Raw genomic sequence first — 14,485 nt, 5'->3', positions numbered from 1 at the left:
TCTTCATCAAAGTTTTGCTGTAGAAGAAAATTGGCAGCCAAGTTCTCATTCTTCTCACAAGCAAAATATGCTTGTATCACAAGTCCTTCAGGAAATCCTAATGCCTTTAACTGCAAGAAAGAAAAAAAACATATTATGAGGTCATCATTGTTTGAAAACATACTATAAGGGATGCAAAAAACCTTGAGAATTTTACATGAATTCATCCCTGATTATGGAGCTGCTGTCCAATTCAAGGAGCTAGATAGAACTTTGGAGAAGGCAATGGCACCCCACTCCAGTACTCTTGCCTGGAGAACCCCATGGACAGAGGAGCCTGGTGGGCTGCCGTCCATGGGGTCGCACAGAGTTGGACACGACTGAGTGACTTCGCGGTAGCAGCAGCAGATAGAACTTGGGGCCCTTTCCTGTAACCACTTACAAAATTCTTTGCTCCTAGTTAAAATTTTGATGCTAAATAGATACTTTGATAACACTCACTGGCATTAATACTAAACGTTAGCTGCTGTGGTAGTTTAAAAATAAATGACCCTACAGAAATCTGTAAATCAGATGGCTTTTAGTACGTAAGTGGTGAAGCTATGGATGAGAGCAACCGGAGGTGGAGGTGAGTTTAACTACCTAATCCAATTATTTGTTTAAAAAAAAAAAAGCCATATCCTTAATTAGGGTCAATCTTAACCTCCTTGCTTTATGAAACACTTCATACTACAAAAACGAGTGGTCAATTATTAGTAATATTACATGACATACTTTTGAAATCAAGACATACAATATTGTTTTTATCTGCTTAATTTTTATAGCATTTTAAAAGGTGATATAATCCATTTAATTTTATTTTCCTAGTCTATTGAAAATCACTTGCAACTCAATAATCACTGCTTTTAAAAGCCTTTAAATACACTCAGGTGAATTAATCTAATTCCCCAGGTGCCATACATTTGTCCCTTGCATTAGACTCTATCAAGAAAGGGCCTTTAAAAACTAGGCAAAACTCCTAATTCAGCATGATTATACTCATCCATATAAGGACAAGAAACTCAAAAATGATTTTGTTACTTAGGTCTTGTCCACATTAAAGCTGGGCTAGCTGAAGTAAAAGGTAAACAGGGCACAATCCAACTGTATATGCTTTACAGTAAGACACACATTTAGATTCAGAGACACAGTATGCTGAAAGTGAAAGGACGGAAAAGGACACGCACCATGCAAACCATCACAGAGAGAGCTCAAGTGCTATATTAATATCACACAACAGACTTTAAGATTAAAAGTGTTACTAAAACAAAGACATTTTATGATGATAAAACAATCAAAAAGACTTCATTATAAACAAACAGAACAACAAAGCCCCCAAATACATTAAGCAAAAACTGACAGACTTGAAGGGAAAAATGCAACAATAGCTGGAGACGTCAATATCCCCAAGTTCTATAATAGATAAGAGAAGGCAGAAGACAAGCAAGTATAAAACCTGAAAAATACTATAAACCAACCAGACCCAACAGACATTTACAGAACACCGAACAACGGCAAATTATACACCTTCTCAAGGATACACAGAACAGTCTCTAAAGACCATGTCAGGCCACAAAACAAGCCCCAACGAATTTATAAGGATTAAAGTTACACAAATTATGTTCTCTGACCACAATGGAATGAACTTAGAAATCAATAAAAGAAGGATATTCGGAAAATTCATAAATGTGGAAATTGATAAAACCCTAAAAAACCTACAGATCAAAAAATGACAAAATCAGAAAATACTGAGATAAATGAAAATAAAATGTCAATACACTAAAATTTATGGCATGTTGCTGTAGCAGTTCTTGCAGAAGTTTCTACTTGTAAATATCTACAGGTATAACTCAGAGATACTGCAGGTTCGGTCACAGAATACTGCTATAAGCGAATATGGCAATAAAGCAGGTCACAAGAATTTTTGATTCTCCAATGCATATAAGTTATGTTTACACTATACTGTAGTCTGTTAGGTGTGCAGCAGCATGACATCTAAAAACCAATGTAAATACTTTAATTTAAAAACACTCATTGTCAAAAGCAACCATCATCTTGACAGTCAAAAACCTTCAATTGGTAAAAAAGGAATTAACTGCAAAATGTAACGGAGAGAGGCACAATAAAACAAGGCATGCCTATGTAATAAGAGATAGTAAACCAATAATCTAAGTTCACCTTAAGAAACTAGGGGGAAGAAAAAGGGGAAACTAAAGCAAACTGAAGGAGATAAAATAGAGACTAGAAAAACACAGACTCAACAAAACCAAAAACTCTTGCTTTTTTTCCCTTTACTGAATTGACAAGAAAAAAAAAATCTGAGAATTCAAATGACTAAAATCAGAAATAAATGTGGGAACATTATTATTACTTTGTATAGAAATGAAAGCAACAATAAGGGAATACTAAGAACACCTGTATGCCAACAAATTAGACAACATATATGAAACAGACAAATTTCTAGAAAAACAAAAACCACCCTGACTCAAGGGAAAAAAAAAAACAGAAAACCTGAACAAGTCCTATGACAAGAGACTTAATTAGTAATCACAAAACTTCCTCAAAAGCCAGGCCCAGATAACTTCATTGGTGAACTGTACCAGCAATTTAAAGAAAAATTAACACCAATTCTTCATTAACTCTTCCAAACGAGAGAAGAGAATAGAACTCACTCCATAAGACCAGTACTAGCCTGACACCAAAATCAGACCAAGACACCACAAGAAAACTACAGACCAATACTCCTTACGCATGAAGATGCAGAAATCCTCAACACATCACTAGCAGACCAACTCCAGCAACATATAAAGAGCACTGAACACCACGAACAGAGGATTCACCTCAGGAATCCAAGGCTGAGCCAACACAGAAAAATCAGTCAGCACAACAAAGCATATTGACAGAAAAAGGGGCACAGTCACATGATCATCTCAACACACAATCTGACAAAACCTCACATCCTTTGTGATAAAAACATCCAATGTAATAGAAATAGAAGAGAACTTCCTCAACCTGATAAAAGCAATCTAATGAAACCCACAGCTAACATCAAACTTAATGGTGAAAGACTTAATATTTCATTTTCCTCTACTATCTAGAACAAGATAAGCATGTTGGCTCTTATCACTGCTATTCAATAATAGAGGAGGTTCTAGCAGGACAATGAAGCAAGTAAGTATATATGTAAATAATAATAAACAAAGGACATCTGAATTGAAAAAGAAGTAAAACTATGTCTACCTTCAAATGATCTTACATATAGAAATCTTAAGGAACACAAACAAATTAAGATTTAACAACTGAGTTCAGGAAGGCAAACAAAACTGAGTTTTGGTATACAAAACTGCATGATACACAAAATTGTATCTCCATATAACAATGAACAATCCAAAAACTGAAATTAAGAAAACAGTTCTAGGGACTTCCCCAATGGTCCAGTGGTTAAGACTCTGTGCTTCCAATGCAGGGGTCATGGGTTTGATTCCTGGTTAGGGAACTAAGATCCCATATGTGTTGGTGTGGCCAAAAATAAATAAATAAATAAAAAGAACACAATTCTATCTGTAACAATGTCAAAGAATAAAAATAAGTATTTTCAATAAACGGTGCTGGGCAACTGGATATCATATAGGCGAAACATATCAATCTAGACTCCTATACCTCACACTATAAACAAAAAGTTAACTCAAATGGAGCACAGACATTTTTCATTATGTAAATGTAATAAGAGCTATAAAAACTCTTTGGGGAAAACACAGGCTCAAGTCCTCTGACCTTGGGTAAGGCAATGTTCTCTTGTACAACACCAAAAGCAAAAGCAACAAAAAGAAAATTTCTCCAACACAGAAATCAAGAACTGACAGTCTCAAAAAAAAAAAAAAAAAAGTTGCTATAGAACAAGTGAGGCAATTGTCTACTGTCATTTCTATTATTTGAGGGGGTAAAACAGCACAATATATAAAGTATCTTTTAAGAAATACTAGTTATAAACCTTGAACACTTATATGCTTATGTCATAAAGACAAAGCTCAGATGCTTTTCTAAGTATTAAGTTATTTAATATGCAATTTCTCTGATTTCTACCTCAAAACACTCTGTAAGATAAGACAGGGCAAGCACTATGATTCTCTGTTTACATGGGGCCCAGAGCAGACGACTGACTAGTCACCGTATCACAGAAACCAGGTTACTGCACTGGCACGACCTGTACAGGCTGACCTGATAAGGGTGAAAGAGAATCAAAGTATCAGGTTCTGATATTCACTATACATATTGTATATAATTCACACACATATATTTACATTTAGAGACAACAGTGAAATAAAATTTGAAATATAAATTTAAAAAAGGATAATCTTGAATTGAGCATATACTTTTTTCCTCTTGAATTTTAAAACATCAATGAAATCTTTAGCTTGATTTATTTATAACAATTTCATGCTAGACTGGTATTTAATGCTGGTCCTTGGGCTTCACAAAGAACATGATGGAGAGTAGGGCTGAGAAGAGACTGTCTCCACTGCAATCCCTACCTGAATAACGCTCTATTTGGCTCTGCTCAATAGGAGCTATCCTCCACGATGGAAATACTCTATATCTAGGCTACCCAATGCAGGAGCCACTAGCCCCAGTGACTACTGAGCATTTGCAACATGGCTAGTGTGACTAGAACTGAATTTTTAAGTTTTACTTAAACTTACCCTTTCTATAGCTTCTTTTTCCTGAGGCGTTACTTGAATGTAGTTCATATGACCACCTCCAGCTTCTGCGATTCCTCCACTGCCACCTCCTCCCCCTCCTCCTTGACCACCAGCTTCTTGAACTGGTTCATTTAACATCTGAATAAAATGCTCCTGATGTTGGCTAATTTGCTGCAGTGATTTAAAGAACAAAAGAACAACACGTTGATATAAAGTACCTCCAGGAAAATAAGAACTCTAATACAAATAAAAAGGAAAGCTACAACTCTGCAATTGCATTATTTTACAATGATTCTGGATTAGTTGGTCTTTGGAAGGATGTAATTTCTTGTACATTAAAGAAACTCAGTATTTCTGAAGGAGGTAAACAGTGAAAAATTAAAAGAATTCAATTTCTCTTTCAGAAACACTCCATTCCCCCATTACTATTAAAAAAACTACTTGATGGCTAAAAGAAAAATTATATTAATGTCTATCTATTTTTATCTTCCACAACTAGCAGGGACTAGAATGCTACACAAAACTCAAACACTTCATGGCCTGAGCACTAAGACAAGCCCACAGGGGTATTTTCTAGGAGGCACTGCACCTCTAGTAATAAGCTTGAGAAAGAGAGATTTAGAAAATTAAACATCTCTTTTTGCGAGAGTTTCTCATATTCTTTAATAAAGTGTTTCCCAAACTTAGTATTTGACTAAATTAACCCCACCCCACCCTCAATTCTCTTTTTATCAGTACCTCTGTAACATTCTCCTGAGGGTAGCTTGGAAGAACAGTTTATACACCTGGTAGAGGCGAAGGAGTGCCCATTGACTTCTACAAAATGTAATACATCCTAACCATTTTTGAAACTGATTAAACAGTCACCTGAAGTAACTGAGGATTTTCTCGACCTATCTGTTGTAGCAACGCTGGAAGCAGGGAAGGATTCTGTTGAATAATTTGCCTCATCTGTTGAAACTGAGGCTGATTCCGTAAAAATTCAAGAGGGTGTCCTAAAATAAACAGGGATATTTTTAAACAATAACAAACATAATTTAGACAGCAAACACTGTGAAGAAAAAAAATGATTTGAGTTCTAAGATGTATATAAAATTAAGTAAGTAATGACAATATTCAAATTGTACCAACTTGCAAGTCTTACACTGCAGAAATTATTCCTACTAGCTCAGGTAGAGAGTGGGTTTGCCAGGTGGTACTAGTGGTAGAGAACCTGCCTGCCAATGCAAGAGACGTAAGAGAGGCAGGTTCAACCCTGGGTGGGGAAGATCCCCTGGAGGAAGGCATGGCAACTCACTCTAGTATTCCTGCCTGGAGAATCCCATGGACAGAGGAGCCTGGCGTGCTACGGTCCATGGGGTTGCAAAGAGTCAGACACGACTGAAGGAACTCAGCACAGCACACAATGTAGAGAAAACAGAACACTCAAAGAAGGAAGTATTCCTACAACTGCCTTGGGCACTCGATTTATCAAATAATACTGAGAACCTGTGCCCTGCATATACTCTATAAAAAGTATTAAAAGTTGTTTCTGATGCACAAAAGTTCCTAAGAAATATATATACCAAAACTAAGAAACACAAAAAAACCTACCCTCTTTAATTGTATACAAAAGAATTATGCTTTTGAGGTTACGAAGATTAGTGAGAATTTTCTGATGTACATTCTTATCTCCTGAATTATTCAAGACAATCATTCAAATTAAAATGGCCACAGATCAGGGTTATTTACTCTTCTTTGTGTAACACTAGTTTTACAGAAGAAAACAAGACTCAGAAACTAAGTTATCCAATAAGTGCCACTGAACGGGACAGTACCCCAAACCTGAACCACAGCTCTGCTTCCTCCATTTCCATGCTGAATCTCAGGAAATGAAAGCTTATCCTCTGGGAGACTGTACACAAAGTGCTTAGGGATTTTTATGAACCAGAACTGACTGCCATAATTAGAGCTAGGAAATACATAAAGGAATGATCTCTTCAAAATTAACAGTTTTAGTTAATTTTGGGTGCTAGTCAGTAAAGATACCTGAATTCAAGCTTTGCTCTCACCTCTAGATATAAGATATTAAATATACTAGGTTTCATTTTCTTGGTTCTATAATAACCATTAAGATCCTACTGGCTTTGGAATTATATTTTATGATATTTATAGGCAGAGAAAGAGACAAGGTGCGCAAACTATTCTGAATGGCTTCGGAATATAACACTAAATGCAAGCTGGGAAGCATCTCTTCCTTAGAATGAGCTAAACAGAATATGTCCTTTACCAAAACTGCAGAGATGAAGTTTAATATAAGAGTATCTTTTATATCCACGTAGTATAGTTTCTTCTGGGCCTTTCTCTAACACTAAAAGAGATTTTAAGAATTATGATGCTCTGAGAATGAACCTCACCTCAAAAGTACTTCAGGTTAAATTATTTTACACTGAAGACTCATAGCCATTTCTTCCCCATCAAAAGATGCCACTTTACCTCCAGAACTTGTTGTTGTAGTTGTTGCTGTCGTAGTTGCTGCGGCTGCAGCCACTGAAGACTGAGGAGCCCCAGTACTAGCTGCTGGAGGGGGGTCAACCACAGCCTGACTTTCTCGATCTCCAGGAATTCCCTGTAACATAATTCCCAAGCTTTAGAATAGCTCATCATTCAAAGTTAGTTAAATACTACACAGAATAAGAGACTTTATAAGTCTATTCAATATCCTTGTCTAATTTCTAAAAGCATCAAACAGATGTCTGCTTCATTCAAAGCAAAGGATAAAGACAAACAAAATCTGCACATATTCAAGATCAGAAACGGCCTCAATGTGGTATGGATGGATACATATTGCTATTATATACAGCAGCACTGCCCAACAGAACTTACCATTTTGGAACACCTCTATATTTATGTTGTCCAATAAAAATACCCATTACAAGTAGCTACTGAGACCTTGAAATGTGGCTAATGGTACTAAGACACTTAAAAAAGAGTTAAGTATTAACTTACTTATACTTAATAGTACTCAACAGCTACCCAACTAGAGAGTGTAGATATAAGACATAAAGGAATTTTATTAATTAAAAAAAGTCATGAAATGATGTTTATACAGCAACACATATTAATATCTAACACCAAAGTATCAGGCAAGATCCTAAACTTACATATAATACTGTCTAACATTAAAAAGCTAATTATTTAAAATTTCAAAATATCAACACAAATCTTATTAGGACATATCTGACTTTTTAGTTCAGTGGTTAAGACTCTGCACTTTCACTGCAAAGGGCATGGGTTCAATCCCTGGTCAGGAAACTAAAATCCCACAAGCTGTGTGGTATGGCCCAAAGGAAGAAAGAAAGAAAAAAGTAAATGGGTATAAAAGAATCTTCAAGTTTTGGGTGATGATTTTTCTAAGTTTGTGACATTATCTTCTGAAGTTGTTATAACTTAAAACTGCACTAAGATTTTTGGAATACCCTATTTTGATAAAAATGATTTATAAGACTTCTCACATATAGCTATCAAATTATGTAATCTTTATAGGTTTTGGAAAGGGAATAGAGGAGAAAATACTGCATATAAATATGAGATGGTACTAGTAATCACTTCCACTTCCCAGTAAATTAGAGGCCAAAATCACAAACATATAGAGAATGAAGGACACTAAACAGCAGGATAATAATTGCTGTATTAGATGTTCCCTCTAGGCACTGCGAACCACCCAATTCAAACCCTTAAATGAGGAGCTATCAAGTGTGGACAAACTATAAACAGATCGAGGGTCCAAAAGCCTCCATCAAATTCTCAAACAAGTTAGCTAAAGTAAAAGTTAATCACCACTGCAACAGATCTACCTCAAATTCTCACACACAGGACTTAGCTTTTTGTTAGATCATTACTTCTTCTTTCTACACACTCACTTTCACTTATATAGATTCATCAAAAACTAGCAACAGTTCAAAGCATCAAAACAGGTGCCTACTTCAACTGAAAGTAAAGGATAAACTGTTTCCATGAACCTCTCATCTATTTATTTGCATTTGATGCTAAATAGTAGCAACTGTGAAAATAGTAATTCATTTTTTTTAAACCTCAAAATTTTAAATCTACTGGGTCAAAATATTTGATGACACCATTAAAATTATGCAGAATTCCAAAATCAGGTATAAATTAAAGCCCTTCTATAAAAGGAAAGGCAATGTTTTTATGTAATACACATTTTTTGGGGAAGAATGAGGGGCAACCATAAACCGATCCACAATAACTCTCAATCCAGTATGATTCCTCAATTTCAAACTGATAATTAAATGAACTGTCAGTATTTTACAGACTTTCAAGTGGACAATGGGAAAAAGAATTCAAAAGATAAAATGATATGTTAAGATTTTCTGAACCTCATGCCAGTAAGCAGGAAATGACCGGAGGAGAAGCAATTATCTGCTCATGATGGGGACTCTTCGGAAACTACTCTCTGAAAAGGAGTTTCTACCAGAAGTGCAACTAGAAACAAGGTAATGGACTGAACTGTGGACGGTATTCTCCAAGGAGTTAGGATCGGAGATGATGTTTAGGGTGATTCAGACTTATGATAATATTCTAACACACCAACGACAATTGCAGAATAAAATCTTAGGACTAAAAAATTAATCCAATATTACTGCAAACTTTTACAATTTGCTTTAGATCTGTGTCACATTTGTAAAACAGACATTCATTGTCATAAAATATCAAGGGTTTCAGTTCATGCCCATAACAATCTATTTCTCAAAAACTTTTATTAGTAGAGGAGTCTACAACCTAAAATTTTCCCTAAACCCTTGTGAAAATCTGGGATCTGAGTTGTCCAGACAAATCAGATTATCTGAACTTTTCAGCACTCTCTCCCAATTTTTAAAAGCTAGCAACTAATTACAAAAATTTACATATTACAAAATTTGACTTGGACTTCCAACTTGAAACTTTCACTCTACATAGTACATTCAGGATCAAATGGCAGGCAAAAAGAGCTACTAAAATGTTGGATTCAATTAGTTTTAAAACCTGCCCCACCCCTAGCCCTCTTAACACACAGCTCTCATCCTTAGAGGATGATGTAACTAGGTTAGACACTACTACTCCAAGTGGATAGCCAATTTTAAAATCCATTTAGTCACATTTTCTGATTCAAAGTCTTATCACAAATCTTTTAGAAGAGGTTATACTTTATTAGCAGCATTGGTGGTTCAGTGGTAGAATTCTTGCCTCCCACACGGGAGACCCGGGTTCGTTTCCCGGCCAATGCATTATGGTCTTTGTTTGGGGCTTCCCTGGCGGCTCAGACCATAAAGCGTCTGCCTGCAATGCGGGAGACCCAGGTTCGATTCCTGGGTCGGGAAGATCCCTTGGAGAAGGAAATGGCAATCCACTCCAGCACTCTTGCCTGGAAAATCTCATGGACGGAGGAGCCTGATAAGCTACAGACCACGGGGTCGCAAAGAGTCGGACACGACTGAGCGACTTCACTTTCACTTATACTTTATTAACAGAAAATGTTAATTCACTGAGAAAAATACTGGGTTGACCAAAAGGTTTGCTCTGATTTTTCCGTAAGATGTAATGGAAAACCCCAAAAGAACTTTTAGAAAACCCAATAAATGTCAGTAAAAGAATTAATTAAACCAACCCAATAAAAGCATTATGCAAATGAGCATACATCACCATTATCTTATGAACTGCTATTGTTTCTTTAAAATTTGTTTCTTTGAGATTTCATCCTTAAACAACTAGAACAAAGAAAGCAAAATGTTTCTCACCATTAAGAGATACTCCACTGCTCTGTCAGGGTTGTTGAAACTGGCTCTCAGGGCTGCAATTACTTGCTCTCGTTCATAGCCCATTGACATGATCTCAGTTACCATATTCTCGTAAGACTGACCTGTCACTAAAAAGAGAGGTGTGTGTGGATGGAGGAAGGCAAAGAGGAAAAGAGAAAGAAAATTTAATAAACAAACATTCCCCACATAATTCCAGTGTGTATGTATGTATGTATACACTGTCAGGCACTACAGTGTTAGGAATACCTAACGATGAGTAACTAAAACACGTACACAACTACTACAACATACATGGGGTAGGGAGAATAATCCACCTCCTCCCATCCTTAGAAACTGTAAGTTAGGTTACAAAGCAAAAGGGAATTGAGGTTGCTAATCAGCTGACTTTAAGATAGGGAAATTATCCTGGATTACCTGGATGGGTAATCCAATGTAATGGTAAGGGTGCTTAAAAGCAGGAGGGAAGCAGATGGAGGGTCAGAGAAATAAGTGGGGGCAAGTTAGAGAAAAAAGCAGGGGCAGCGATGCTATGTGCTTCTCTGATGACAGAGGAAGGCGCTATGGCCAAGGTATGTGGTCAGTTTCTTAGAAGTTGGAAAGGACACCGAACAAATTCTCCCCTAGAGTCTCCAGAAAGGAATGCGGCTCTGATTTTAGCCCAATGATTTAGTCCCTTTATTTTAGTCCAGTGAGCTCCACGTCAGACTTCTAGCCTCCAGCACTACAGTAAGATAATAAATATGTTGTGTTGTGCCACTAAGCTGTGATACAGAGCAGCAATGGGACAGTAACACAGTACGTTAAACACAGAATAGAAACACCAAGCACAAAGGCAGCACAAACGTATAACAGAATTAGAAGTCGAGGCTGGCAACCTGCAAGAGGAGATGGATGAAATGATTTTTGAAAGCAAGAAGTGGGGACATTTCAAGCAATCAATTGTGCTGTAATAAGTTGTTTTCCTTTGACACCTTTTATTATCAAAGCAGAGGGGAAAACGAGTTGGAAGCGAGAAAGTCAGAATGTCTCATACCATATAAAATGGTAAATTATCTCTGTAAATCATTTCCCAGAGATCTCTCCAACCCCAACTCACTCTTCATGGAAATACCAGACAACACTCTGATTTAAAGCAAGTTTTCCTAATAACAATTTGTCCTAAGAAGTTTTCCTAGTGATGATGAGCATCTTTTTATATTTCTGTTTGGAGAAGTATCTATTCAATTCCTTTGCCCATTTTTTTTTTTAAACTATTGAGCTGTATGAGTTCTTTATATATCGAGGATGTTAACCTATCATATACGTATATATGGCTGCAAGTATCTTCTTGCCATTCCATAAGTTGTCTTTTTACTTTGTTGATAGCAAAATTTTCAATCAAGTTCTAACAGCTATGAAAGTATAGCTTAAAAAACTAAGTATCACTGAGCAAATTCAACATTTGGTATCTTGTTTAATGACTTTTCCCTTCCTATTCCATTAAGTACTTAAGCTATTTCAAATTTTTAATTACCCACTGATACAATTCTAGCACAAAGCACTCAAGTGTCAGTATACTTTCTGTAATCTAGTTCTCAGATAAAGAAAACATTATCAAGAATAAAATTATGTGCTGTGGAGTATCAGAACTATACTATTTTAACAGTGTTTTTCTCACTCAATTCTCACAAGAATTCTATGAGGTTGAGGCTTATTAGAAAGATTAACAATTTGATCAATGGCTATTAAGCCACGGTGCAGAGACACAAACACAAGCTGTCTAGACCCTAGAGCTCCCACACCTAATCCTTAATGCCATGCCTCCTAATTAGTCAAGTTATAAAAACTCAAATAGAAGTGTCTACATGCAGGCTTGGTACATTTTAGATCCTAAAGGTACAAGGGAAATGACTCCTAGGAAAATTAGGGACAATGGACAGCATCAGACAGAGCTAAGGAGACAGAAGAAATAGTGAAGAAAATGTGATTAAGAATGAATTCTGAACTTATCATCTAGGATACGAGGTGTTGTGAAAGGAACAATGACCTCATTAGACCTGCCTTTTAGAAACTCCACTGTGGCAAGGAATAGACCAGTTAACAGAGTAATACTAGAGCATCAGGAAGGGAGGGACGTCAGCTGAGGCAATTAAGTGGTAGTAGAAACAAAGATTCCAGAGACTTTAGGAAGGAGATCGGTAGGACTCCTAGTCTCACTGGTCAAGAGAGGAAGAGGTCAAGGTTGATGCTAATACTTTGGTAGAGCATGGATGACGATGGAAGCAAGAAAGGAACAAAAGAGAAGAATCAGATGGAGGAATAAAAAATTTGTCAATTTTGAATCTAAGGAGTTTATGGAGGTTTTAGGTTTTCCAGCTGGCAGCTTAAAGAATGAGTCTCAGAAGTCAGAGGGATATATGTACTGGAATTTTAACATTGAGAATCCTTAAAAGTACAGTTGACAATGTAGGTTTAACTGTGTAGGTCCACAAATAATTGGATAACTGCATTCCTAGCATACTTCTATATGATCCATGGCTGGTTGAATGTGCAGATGCAGAACCATGGACAGAGGCCTGACCGTAAAGTTATAGATGTATTTCTGACTACACAGAGTTGATGGCCCTAACCCCTGTGTTATTCACGGGTCAACTGTGTATGGGTGGTTATTTACTATTCCCATGATCTGAACTTTGAACAATGACCTAGAGCAGAACCCTAGAAAAAACCCATACATTTAAGGGCCAGGTAAGATACAAAGAATTAACCAGGAAGCCTGAGGAAGGAACAATCAGAGATAGAGTTCAAGAAAAGAGAGGCGTCACAGAAGCCAAAGAAGAAACATTTAAAGAAGCAGGGTATCGACGTAAAGACTGGATAAATTAAAGATTAAAGGGCTAAGGGATCCTGAGACCATAATAGCAGTTCTAAGAGATGCAGATGTAAAAGGTAAGACATCACCACCAGAGACCACAGCAGGAGGAACTACAGCTGTGCATTCCTGGGCTCCTGCCAGGCAGCATCAATGCATTCCAACTGAAGCCTAACAGCGACAGCCAGAGCCTCCAACAGCATCAGGGGAGTGTAGGCTGGTTCCAGCTCTGAGGCTACAGAGCATTTTACACATCCCTGGGTAATCTTGAGCTGTTCCAGAACCTGTGTAACAACTTCCTAAGATTAAGCTTTTACTGTTTGAAATAAGAGTGATTTCTGTTTTCCTGCTTACTAGACACTTGACTCATACTCATATGGTAGCAGGGTAATCCCAGAAAAAAGTCCTCACAGGTATGCATGTGGGTTTGGTACACCCAGGTGATCTTAGGTTGATTAAACAACTATTTTGCACCTTGTGCTTTTTACATGGCAATCAGGGCATCATAGAGTTCAAGCTCAATTAGGTCAGAGGGCCAACCCGTACCTTGCGTGATACTACTGCTGCTGGAACCTTGCTGCTGCAGCAGCTACACAGGGCATCCAGAAGCCCGTACTCTATGGAAGCTGCACCCCCACCTGCTCCAGTCTTCCACCTCCCCACCATTTCCTGTGGTACAGAAGAGTACCAAAGGGCAGGAGCAGGGCTGCCAGCTAACCACCGACAACAAGCACCTACAGCAGGCACTGTCCTGGGGCAGTCACAGCGTAACCCAGTTACAACTGTAACCCAGGGACAGTTACAATGGGAAACGGACAAAACACCCAAACTGGTTCTGACAGATGTACATGTGAAGGGAAGATGGAAAGACATTACTCAACAGGTAAAAAGTCAGGATAAAACGGCATTTCCACTGTAAGTACAATACAAGCAACAAGATGCAGATGGGGACCTACAGGGCTACAACCTGGAATAAAGGCTGGAGGTGAATGAATAAAGATGAAATGTGAGACAGATTTAGTAACATCTTATACTCATTTCAAAGACACTTCCTAATAAATGTATACACAAATTAAACTTCATTTTAAAACCCATATTTGGAAAGTGGAAAATATATCTGC

General features: G+C 37.2%; 1 protein-coding gene and 1 non-coding gene across 2 annotated transcripts in view; one reads left to right on the top strand and one right to left on the bottom strand.

The window, feature by feature from the left end:
• RAD23B (RAD23 homolog B (S. cerevisiae)) overlaps nucleotides 1-14,485 on the bottom strand; it is a 53,219-nt gene that overhangs the window by 19,699 nt on the left and 19,035 nt on the right. The window contains exons 6-10 of the mRNA XM_010843618.1: nucleotides 10,493-10,620; nucleotides 7,194-7,326; nucleotides 5,586-5,713; nucleotides 4,719-4,889; nucleotides 2-110 (exon numbers count right to left, since the gene is read on the bottom strand). Coding sequence (XP_010841920.1) covers nucleotides 2-110; nucleotides 4,719-4,889; nucleotides 5,586-5,713; nucleotides 7,194-7,326; nucleotides 10,493-10,620 — 669 coding nt within the window. The remainder of the gene's footprint in view (nucleotide 1; nucleotides 111-4,718; nucleotides 4,890-5,585; nucleotides 5,714-7,193; nucleotides 7,327-10,492; nucleotides 10,621-14,485) is intronic.
• Nucleotides 9,912-9,982, top strand: TRNAG-CCC. The gene has a single exon. It is a non-coding gene; the product is annotated as a tRNA-Gly (tRNA).

The sequence above is a fragment of the Bison bison genome, unplaced genomic scaffold, assembly GCF_000754665.1.
Source record: "Bison bison bison isolate TAMUID 2011002044 unplaced genomic scaffold, Bison_UMD1.0 scf7180017864183, whole genome shotgun sequence".
NCBI lineage: Eukaryota > Metazoa > Chordata > Mammalia > Artiodactyla > Bovidae > Bison > Bison bison.
This window is presented reverse-complemented; position numbering and strand designations above follow the sequence as displayed.